The 11,073-nt window shown below is 39.9% G+C and overlaps 2 protein-coding genes across 2 annotated transcripts in view; one reads left to right on the plus strand and one right to left on the minus strand.

Moving 5' to 3' along the window:
* Positions 1 to 6,349, plus strand: part of rnf2 (ring finger protein 2) — a 19,987-nt gene extending 13,638 nt beyond the window's left edge. The window contains exon 9 of the mRNA XM_050074842.1: positions 799 to 6,349. Coding sequence (XP_049930799.1) covers positions 799 to 900 — 102 coding nt within the window. The 3' untranslated portion in view covers positions 901 to 6,349. The remainder of the gene's footprint in view (positions 1 to 798) is intronic.
* Positions 6,350 to 8,171: 1,822 nt separating this feature from the next.
* The window catches only part of LOC126382505 (actin-related protein 2/3 complex subunit 5-like), a 14,099-nt gene continuing 11,197 nt past the window's right edge, over positions 8,172 to 11,073 (minus strand). The window contains exon 5 of the mRNA XM_050032404.1: positions 8,172 to 8,919. Within this exon, the coding sequence (XP_049888361.1) occupies positions 8,857 to 8,919 (63 nt within the window). The 3' untranslated portion in view covers positions 8,172 to 8,856. The remainder of the gene's footprint in view (positions 8,920 to 11,073) is intronic.

Here is an 11,073-nt window from a genome sequence, read left to right on the forward strand (position 1 = left end):
TATTTATATCATGAGAAGTCAATACTTTCGGCAGCCTAAATCTTTTATTTAGAAACTATGGCGGGTCAAATTAAACTATGGCGGGCCGCCATAGTTTCGTTAATTAATGGGAAACACTGGATTTCATTTAAATGTAGTTGAAACCAGTCTGCTTATCATATGAGAAAGAACAATTCTGCTGCTACAGACCATTGACTGATGATAAAGATGAACGACATGTCTCCATGTCCTCCCACTGTACAAAAATGAAGCCAAAATATCCTGGATGTGGCGGCCACCATCCTGTGCTGGTGACATCATTTGGAGCCAAAGTCTGTGCAGCAGTGATCTCTGCGGTCTGACCATTGATCACAAGCGCATCAATTGGCATGCACAGCTGTCAGTCAAGATCAGACCCACTTTTTTATAGCATCAAATAACTTAATTCCAACCAAAATTATGAAAAACATGAACAATTGAGCATAATGATAAGAACTACCTTAAAAGACAGAACCCATCTTTGGGAGAAAAAAATTGACGTGTAGTTCTAGCTTTTAGTTTGGCCCATTTCCCATCTGCTAACATGGAGGGGGCTAGGTTTATGACTTATACTGCAGCCAGCCACCAGGGGGCGATCCCAGTGTTTTGGCTTCATTTTTGGGGAGCTGTCATGTCGTCCATCTATATGTACAGACTGTGCTACAGATAAATGGAACCTTGAGGATAACGTAGGAATGGAAAACATTAATTAAAGAAGGTCATAATAGTCAGACTGGGAAACCCTTCATGGATGTTTGAACTGTTTAACTCTGTTCACAGGTTCTGAATGGTTCCTTCTCCCTTGAGCTGGTCAGCGAAAAGTACTGGAAGGTGAACAAACCCATGGAGCTCTACTTTGCTCCTACTAAAGAACACAAGTAGACGCATACAAACACACACATGCATACATACACACGCACACACACACACACACACACACACACACACACACACACACACACACCAGTAGGAAATAAACATATGGACTTTGCTATACTTGCACACACAGAAACAAGAGGAGAGGAATTTGTGTGTCTGAAGGAGATGAGAGGGGTTGGTTTTACCCTCAAAAGGACTCTTGTAAAAAGAAAAAAACTTGTTTTATATTCTCTGTATCTTTCTCTGTGTCTCTTTCTATCTCTCTCTCTCTCTCTGTAGAAGGTAGCAGATCAGTACAACAGCCAGCAGGTAAATCAAAGCCATAATGGGCTTTTAAAGTATTTGTAGATTTGTTCCAACTCTGAAAAGCAGGGTCCATTCACAGTCTGAATTAGCAATATTCTGTTTTCCAAGTAATAGAAATTTTATCATACTGTTTTTTGTCTTCAGTAGAGGCCCCTTTATGCTCTGTGATTTTGGGCTGTATCCAAAGTTGACTTTGAGAGACACAGGTGAAATCTTAAATCGTCAGTCCAAATCTTTATTATACAGTATTTGTTTTTCATTACTGGGCATTTTAATTTTCTGTCTAAATTTGTGAACCCTAAAACGTTTATGGAATCGCACAACTTTGAAAAAGAAAATTCAAAGCACATAAATTCAGACAGCATGTTTTCAAAGTAAAATATTTCAGTTTTCAACAATAAGTTGTGATTAATCAGTGGTGATTAAATTTCATAATGAGGTTTGGGTTACTTATGAAACAGATGATTACAGCCTTTTCTTTGCTTCCATAGACAATCTTCTAAACTGGTGGACAGTCAGACACAGATTGCAAACAAGAGTTTATTTGACCCATCTGGCATACTGTGACATGCTGATAGTGTAAAGGGGCCTTTGAAAAAGCACCTGAATACTACAAGGTAAAATGTGCGTTCACACTGAGGAACTTGACAGTTATTGACCAGCGGTGGGCAGTGCACCATATTCAGTTGAATCTATATGGTGGTATGAAGCTACAAAGATTGCCTTAGGCAAATCAGTTTTCTTTGTCTTTTTCAGATAATGTTCCAAGTGTTCTCTAAACTTTTTTTTAACATGGCTTTATAATAAAACTAGAGAACAGTGAAGGTCTGGATGGCTGCAATGTTTTTGTCAGGGCAGGTTGCTGTCTGAAACTGAATCACTATAACCGTAATCTCTGTAAGCAGATATCTGCATTAGGGCTGCTCCTTGAAATTTATAGATTCGAATCATCAGTCGGAGACCTCTCATACGACTGAGATTGTGCAGTTTACTTCTGGGAATGTTTTGGTCCCCAGATTTTGCTGCAGAGTGAGCGCTCTTGACTTTCATGCTACACTTTGGTACAGACAGCTGCGGACGTGATGCAGCGGCACGGGGAGGAGAGACTCTGCACTGTAAGGCTTTGAGATAACATTGTCTTCGCTTTTCTGCTTAGAAGTGGTGATTTTACAGCTCATAGATACTTGATATGACACAGTCTCTGGCTTTTGTTTCATATCTAGTGTCGGTAAAAATTGTTGCACATTTCCGTACTATATTACTTGAATGCCACTGTCACACTCAACATCCCGCTGCACCTGTTCAAACTTGGAAACTTGATATGGAGGGGGGAAAAAAACAAATTAAGTGTATTAAAAGGCCAAATCTGATTTGACTGACATATTTCAGAATTGGGTACAGCCTTCATCTGCATATGTTAGCAGACTCTGTTGGTTACCAGAAAAGAATTTGGTATCGGAAGTGTTCTGGTTTTCGTTTGTAGTCTGAGTTGTATCAACCAATCATGTTTGGTTCCCTGCAGGTGAATGGTCCAGGTGAAAAGCAAAACAAGCAGAACACACTGGCCAAAATGCAATCTTGACACCCATAGGCTATCGTCTGAAAATGATTTAGCTTTTTGGGTTGGTTCTTTTTTCTAATTTATTTGTGTTGGTATGCAGATATCTGTTTATAGAGATTTGCAGAAATGTTGTCTGGACCTGTCTCATCAGTCGAACTGTAAACAGTGAGTGGTGCACAAAAGAGGGAGTCTTGGCCTGGATATCCACTGGCTACATCGCAACTCCTTAGAAATATTGGCTGTTGCCCAAATCAAGATTGCGTAACAGGGAACAAGAGAGCACGAAATGAATGGAGCTCTGGTCATTTCTGTCAGCGATGCTACCAGTGTGAACGCATTACAATCCAACTGTACCATTAGTAGGGCTTGTCTCTGTTTTGCTGGTCTGATATGGCCAGGGTTTTGTGTACAGCTGACTAACTCGTTGGGAACGTGAATAGTGACGGAGAAGCTGTTGTCTTGATCTGTTGCCTGTAGAAACAAAACTGTCCTCTGATATCTGTGGCTGCTCTCTATGGCTTGTTCTTTTATAAATGTCTTTTATAACATGGAGAGGGAGGAGTGTGATTGGAGGCGGGTGGGGTAGGAGGATAATTTTGCAGCACCATAGACAGTCAAACCATGAAAGTATCTCTTCTGCTATCTCCACCAACCTACTCCCTTTGCTGTTAAATCACTGCTGACTCACCAGTGGAAGGCGGTTTTCTGTCACAGGATCATTTTGTAGCCATCATTTCTTATATGTAAAGAATAGGCATCAACATCCAAACCATCCTCAGCTATAGCTCAGACATGACATCACAGAATATTTTAGGGTATATTTGTTTTTGTTGTGTTTCAGACACATGGTGGGGTTTGGTTCAGTGTTTTAATACCATGTGTTTCAGTCTCCATGTAGCTAACTTAGGGCTCTGAAAGTTCCACAAGAATAGAAACCCTTAAGAGTGTGTGTGAGCTACAGTGAGTGGATGTGAAGCCAAACATGTTTGTACTATAAATGTTCCATTATGTCAACTGCCTTATTTTACTTTGCATCTGATTCGGTACATTATCACGCCCATAAGAACCCTGACTAGACAAACGCCAACCTTTCCACCCAAACATACATGTTTCAAACATGATGTTGCTCTTTTACCTGGTCTTTCTGTTTGTGGGCAAGATGATGGACCAGTGTGTGTGTGTGTGTGTGTGTAAGGGAAATCATGAGTTTTATTTTAATGGCACAGAAATGTAAAGTTCGCATGTATGAAGCTCCTTCTGTTGATGAGCAGTAATGTAAAGAGGATCAGAGCTGATGTTGTCATAGCTGCTGCTAACAGCCGCTGGGTGGCACATTGACGGATCATGAGTGAGTGGATGAACTGATTTGTTGCTGCAGCCTGCATCAGGTGTGGAAGGATCCCTCTCTACAGCCTGTCTGGACTTAAGGACACCAAAGGCAGATATTCACTGCTGTTACAAAAGTGGGGTGTTTTAGGTCAGAAGCAGCATTAATTGTTCCATGAAAAGCTGAAAAGGTTTTATTTTTCTTGTCACTGATGTCACATTTGAAATTTAGCAGTGCAGTTCTAATGTAACTCATTTATTTGATCCAAGAGCGATAACACTTGCAGCATTTGAGAGGCAGTGTCAGTGTATGTTGACAGTGGTGAAGAAAACGAAACTAGGGCTTCATATAAACAGTACCTAGTTTGGTGAGCTGATAATCAGAGTAAAGCACTGTCACATTCCAGTATCACTATCTCACAACATTAAAAGGCTGCAGCCCACTTCTTTATGACTTCACTGTTCAGTTCAGGACAGTTCAGTCAATATTTGTGAGAATGTACTAAAGTCTCCTAAACTTAGAAACTACTGCAACCCTTCACATGCGCACTGCTCTTTATCATCAACAACATTTCTGTTAATTTGACAAAACCATCTTAACACTTGGTCCTTATTAGCTTTTTGTGGAGCTTTAACTACATCTCACGGTTTTCATCAGCAGATAAGTTTTGCTTATTTGCTATTATAGAAATGTTTTACCCACTAAATGACCATTTGTATATTAATTACTCACTGTGTCTTATGGGGAATTAGTGAAGAAGACATTTTCTCACGTCTCCATAGTGAACAGAGATCCCAAAAGGTGAATAAAATCTGGGGTTTATATGTATTAAAGGTATACGTCACCCACAAAATGACCATTTGTGTATGGATTACTCATGGCATATTTACTTTAAATTTGTTACAAAAACTTTCTCTCATGCCTCCCAAAAACAGTCTTCATAAATTGAAGTACATGGGGTCCATGTTTAACAACAGCAAAACTATATCAAAACATCTGTTTACAAACTCTCACATGACTAGAGCAGTGTAATCCAAGTCTCATCTATGTAGTCGTGTGCTCAGTACTTCACAAACACATGATTTTTCACTAAAATGTTTCTATTTAATACATGTTGGTACATTCCCATGCACAGCTGAACTCTGCTCAAACAGGGTTCTTTAGAGTTGCAACACTTGTAGGCAGAGGTGTTTTCTTTGTAACATTTTAGTGAAAGTCAGGGATCCCAGGGTCATGGAAAACCTGAAAAAGTCAAAAGAATCTTTAAAAATCATTGAACGTTTTGGAAAAGTCATGGAATTTTGTTGTCTATGAAATTATTGAAGTAATCTTCATAGGATAACCTTTCATGTAATGTAACATAATGGCAATTTGTTTTAGCTCTAATAGTTGTCGATGTGTGTTGTATTTTTGATCATCACATATGTCTCTTCATTTTCTTCTGGCGTTCCCTCTCTCTCTCTTTCTTTGTTTGCCAGCTAGTTAAAATTACGTTTGAATAGATTTTGGATCTGGTATGTTATAAAAATGCCCAGTAAGTAGGGCAAGATTTCTTTTTCTTATTATGGGTTCTTACAAAGTTGTGAAAAAGTTTTGAAATGTTCTTAAATATATGTGGTAACTGTGGAAAATATGCATACAACTGGGTAAATGAGACTTAGATTATACTGCATGAGCTGTGTGACAGTTTTGATAAAGTGTTGTTGTTAAATGTGGTCCCTGTTTACTTCAATTGGTAGAGAATGGTGGCATTTTTTGGGATTCCCCATTCACTGTGGAGGCATGAGAGAAAATTTTTTCTTCACGATTCAAAGTGGTGACTAACTAATGTACAGATAGTTATTTTGCGAGTGAAATATTCCTTTAAAAAAAGCAACTCTAAATGGACCGTGAGTTAAACTACTATTTGGACAAGAATGAACTGAGTTCTGATTTTACCTGTGAATGTGCCATCTCAATTAAGCCTCTGCTTAATTAAATGTCAGTGTGGCTGAGTCACTATGAGGCACACCGCAAATTGAATGACTGCACCAGATTTCTAGCTTTAGGAAAGAGAAAGCAGAAAGTTCCACAAACTAAACTGTCCTGAAGGCATGTGTCAAAGGTCAACTGCTGGAGTCAAAACTCAGTGAAAACGGCTTCACTCCTGTCTCATTTGGTACCTGTGTGTCTGATAATCTGTCTGTGTGTGTGTGGAACCTGTACACTGCATCTTTCTGTTTGGACAATAAACCTGAATCTATGTGTTCGACAGAGAACACAGAGTGCTGTTGCTTATGTTCTCATGGTCTGGTCTCTAAATCACAAAAAAAAGACTGCACTATCTTAGGGGAAGTCATGGACTCTGTCACCTATTAGTATAAAATAATTTAAGTTTACATTTCCTTTGTCTTAGTCCTGCCTTTGCAATTAAACTGAATTTATAAAATGAGTAGAGAACAAGTCAGATTAGATAACAGAAAGAACAGCTGTTAGCAGGAGAGTAACTAGAATTACCGCTCCGCATTGTATACCTCTGCACTAGTCAAGTTTCTCTTAGAGTTTACATCCATGTCTGTGAAAACATGGATACTTTACAGACATCTTCCCACAGTCAGCACAGATCTATACAATCAGCACAGTTTCAAGGTGGACACCCAAGATTAGTGTCACCAATTCAGTATCTGACCAAATATTTCCCCCTCTGTTCCTGAGATATGATGTTGGCTAATGGTAAGAAAAGTGTTTTATGTGGAATATGATGTCACAGTGAGGTTGACCAGATGCAAGGTCACGCTGACCTTGGCTTTTGACCACCAAAATCGAATCAGTTCATCACTGTGGCCAAGTGAACGTTCGTGCCAAATTTGAAGAGCATGGAACATACATGGTTAAGAGATAGGCAGTCCTTAGCCATGCTGGATGCAGACTTTGCAGCAAAACATTTGACGTTAGCAAAGTGAGAAAAGCAGCTCGGGTCAGTGACACCAAAGGGAAAAAGCACCAACAGATTGCCAGCATCAGCACACATTTTACTCCTGCTGTAGATCAGATAACTAGGTTATCACCTAGTGTCTACTGTATGTGTAGACACTAAAGCATTTCATACCATATTCCATGCTACATTTTTCCTACAATGCTTGTTTCAGCACACTGGAGCAGAGGGCTGCCACTAACAATTATTTTCATCATCGACTAATCAATTGTTTAGTCTATGAAGTGTCAAAATTGTGAATAATGCCAGAGCCCAAAGTGACATCTTCATCTTACTTCCTCTGTCCAACCAAAAGTCCAAAACCCAAAAACTCTTCATTTACTATTGTAAATGACAAAGAAAAGTAGCAAATACTCACATTTAAGAAGCTGGAATTGGCAAATGTTTGACAACATTGCTTGAAAAATGACTGAAACGACAAATTATTGCATCTCTACCTGAGTAAGAGCCTTATTATTACATCCTATAATTGCTTTACAGGGCTAATGTTTGCTATTTTAATCTATGGTACTTAAAGCTGTGGAAATGGGGTAAAATGCAAAGGAAAAGATAGAGAAATTTTGAAAATTCATTGGTTAAAAATGTGTGGGAACCCTGGTTGCATTTCTAGACCTATGTATGTCCCATTAATTTGTGTTTGTATTTTCAGTCAATGAGACAATGGAGTAATAATGACGACATAAAGGTCAGACTTGGATGTTCGGGTTTAGCAGCACGTATTCTGTTTGAGCAGCCTAAGTCAAAAACAACAGCACTGAGCTGGCAGCCTCAAAGATGGGACATGGTAAATGAAAACCAGACATCCAGTTGCTGACTGTGTGTACAAAATACATCACGTGGATACTGTGATGAAAATACACTGCCTACATGGGAATCACTATAACTCGAATGAGTTTTTTCATTTTGAGAGTGGCCTCTGATAAGTGATTCCCACAAATGCTCCGAGCTGGTAGCTTGGGTAGGACATATTCTTATGCTCTTTAATAAATTATCAACATGAGCTTTAAGTGAATGAGAAAATCAGGAAATGTTACATTTATTGCCCTGAGTAAAAAGGCAAAGTTTGTCAAAGCCCCTGCTTTTTAAAATAATGAGAAAGGAATGTAATCAGTCCATATTCAGGTTTATTACTTTATTTTTGCTTATTTCAGATATAAAAAACAATAGAAGCAGTAAAACCTGAAAGCCAGGCTACACACAACAGTGTGGTGTAAGTAGAAAAAAATAGTCAACAAACAAACAAACACAGAGTTAGAATGATGAGGGAAAAAATGAACACCGATCCCAGCATGCACTGGGCAAAAGGCAGGGAAACACCCTGGACAGGTCACCAATCAATGACAGTCCATCCAAGAACAATCTTTTCTATGTCCTCATCCTGGGTGACTCAGAGGAGGAGGAAGAGGAGGATAGAAGTAAAGTAGAGGAGGGGGAGTGATGTTACAGTGAGCCAGCAGAGGCATCAGAGCAGCACTGAGGCAGTCTGAAAGGAGCGTGGCGCTGCTTTAGAGAGAAAGTGTCCGAGTGAAGCATCTGAAATGTGTCTGCTCTCATGGCTGGCACACAGACAGTTTGAGGTGCCAGCACCTCCCTGCCTGACTGCCAGCACTACTACATTCCAGAGGTGGGATTGAAAAAAGTAAAGGAAGAATGGCATCAGGAGGGCACTCAGCTTTAGTATAAAAATCATGTCCAAAAACATAGAGTGTTACTCAGCTCTGGTGAGCTTGCTTTTAGCCAGATTACCATCCATGTGGGGTCTACAGATGGACTCTGTGGGTTCTGAGAGGATCAGACAGTCTTCCTGGCAGTAAGGACTCTAACTATAGAGCCCACTCCTCCCACTGCCAGAGCCTGTGGACACAGAAAACACACACATACATAATGCTGATATCAAGCGTAGCGCACTGTAGCAAACACAGGAGACAAAAAAATCCTTCTATTTCCAAATTAAGTTGTCAAGTTAATATGGCAACCCCTGACCATTAAGTGAGTTTTGAGAAAATTTTCACGTGTATGTAATATTCATTCATTGTGCAAAATAAGAATGTGATTCTGATAGTTCATTTTAAAGCCGATATTGGCCGACACCAACAACATGCTGATATTATCGTACATCCCTAAAAACAAATATGAATCGAGCTTAACAAACTTATTAGACCACCACCCAATTTAAGGTTTATGCCACGGCTGCCCTAAATTAACAGCATTGGTAATTACCAAAATCATTTTTTATGTTTCTGTAACGGTTAATACACTAGTATGTAGAAGCTCTTTAACAGAAATTATATTTTTAATGCTAAAATATAATTATTATTACCTCCGCCAAGGAGGTTATGTTTTCGCCGGCATTGGTCTGTTTCTCTGCAAAATAACTCTGATTTTGATGAAATTTTCAGGACAGGTTGATAATGGCACAAGGAACAGATGATACAATTTTGGTGGCGATCGGTTGAAGCGAAGTGGAGAAAATAATAAAATGGCGGGAAATCTGAGCTGCTTGGCAGAGGTCTGCGCTCTCAGAGTGCTCTAGTTATTGTTATCCATGAATTTTCAAATTTACTGTTTTACAAAAAAAACAACAGAAAAACAGAAAAAATAGCAAAGCACATTATTATATGTTACTGAAGATGTCAAATTATAGTTATTTACCATTTACTTGCATTCCTGACCAGAAAAATTAGTTTGAGTGGTTGAATGTTATGCTTGATTCATTTCTAACTTCTCAGAGAAGCCCAGTGAGCCGGCTCAAATTTGGGTATAAAAAGGTGAATTCAGTTTGAAATTCCTCATTCCTCTTCAAACTGGTGAAATGTTTAGAGCTCACTTAAAATTAAAGAGTCCACATTAAAGCACTTCATGATGGTGCATGGTCTCTGAGACAGGGAAAGACAAAGTCTTCTCACAGTGTGGTCTAGTATGCTGTGGTCTAGTCAATTGCCAAGACTGGTACTTACAACATGCGCCAAGGAAGAGGCAGGAAACGAAAGATAACTGAAGCGGATGTCAGACACCTCAAGATTTTAGGTACTAGAGACAGATGGAAAACCACTGCTGATCTTCAGGCAGAGATGAATGCTTCTAGATCAGAGTCTTGGAAAGTCTCCAAAATGACCATAAGCAGACAACTGATGGAACAAGGCTTAAAGGGAAGAAAAGCTGCTAAGAAGCCATTATTGAGGACTGCAAACATCCAGAAATGCCTCAGATTTGCCAGGGAACACAAACACTGGACTGTTGATGACTGGAGGAAGGTACTCTGCATAAACGAGTCCAAGTTTGACCTCTTTGGTCAGCATCATCATGTTTATGTCCGCAGAAAAGCTGGAGAACGTTTTGATGCCAGATGCATTGCACCCACAGTGAAACACAGTGGAGATTCCATTATGGTATGGGGTTCCAATTGTGGAAATGGCGTGGGCAAATTAGTGAAAAACGACAAAATCGGGCAACGGGCAACCTTCAAGTGCAAAGTTAGTCCACTAAACAAGCTTTTTTTCCACAAAGACTGCCTCATATCGTTAGGATAAATGCCAGAGAACATATAGAAAACGACATGTAAACATGTTGTCTTACCTTACCGGTGTGCTGCCATGTTTGTTTACCATCTAGCTCTGCTTTCCAAAGCGCAGCCAAAATATCGCGAGAACAAGCAGCGATCTCATAACATGCCTGAAATCTCGTGAGCTCTAGATAAAGCCCAGCTGGATACTACTCCAGGTGGAGGTGTCTCGTCCTCGGTCACATCCAGACATTGAAACTAAGGCTGCAACCGGTCCCATTCCTTGCAACAGAGGCATTCCTCTTCTGTGGGCATTGGGGCACAGCATTCACAGGTACACCACCAATATCCAGAGCTACGCAGCCTTGCAGCAGCCATTCCTCCTCTCTCATCCTCTACCTGTTGCGCCTCTCTCTCTCCACCTCCTTTCTTCAATTTCACGAAGCTCTTCGTCAGTGTATTCTGGCTCAAATAAATAAGGGCGGCCATCAAACTCTGCAAAATCA

This window comes from Epinephelus moara, chromosome 21, assembly GCF_006386435.1.
Source record: "Epinephelus moara isolate mb chromosome 21, YSFRI_EMoa_1.0, whole genome shotgun sequence".
In the NCBI taxonomy this organism is placed as follows: domain Eukaryota; kingdom Metazoa; phylum Chordata; class Actinopteri; order Perciformes; family Serranidae; genus Epinephelus; species Epinephelus moara.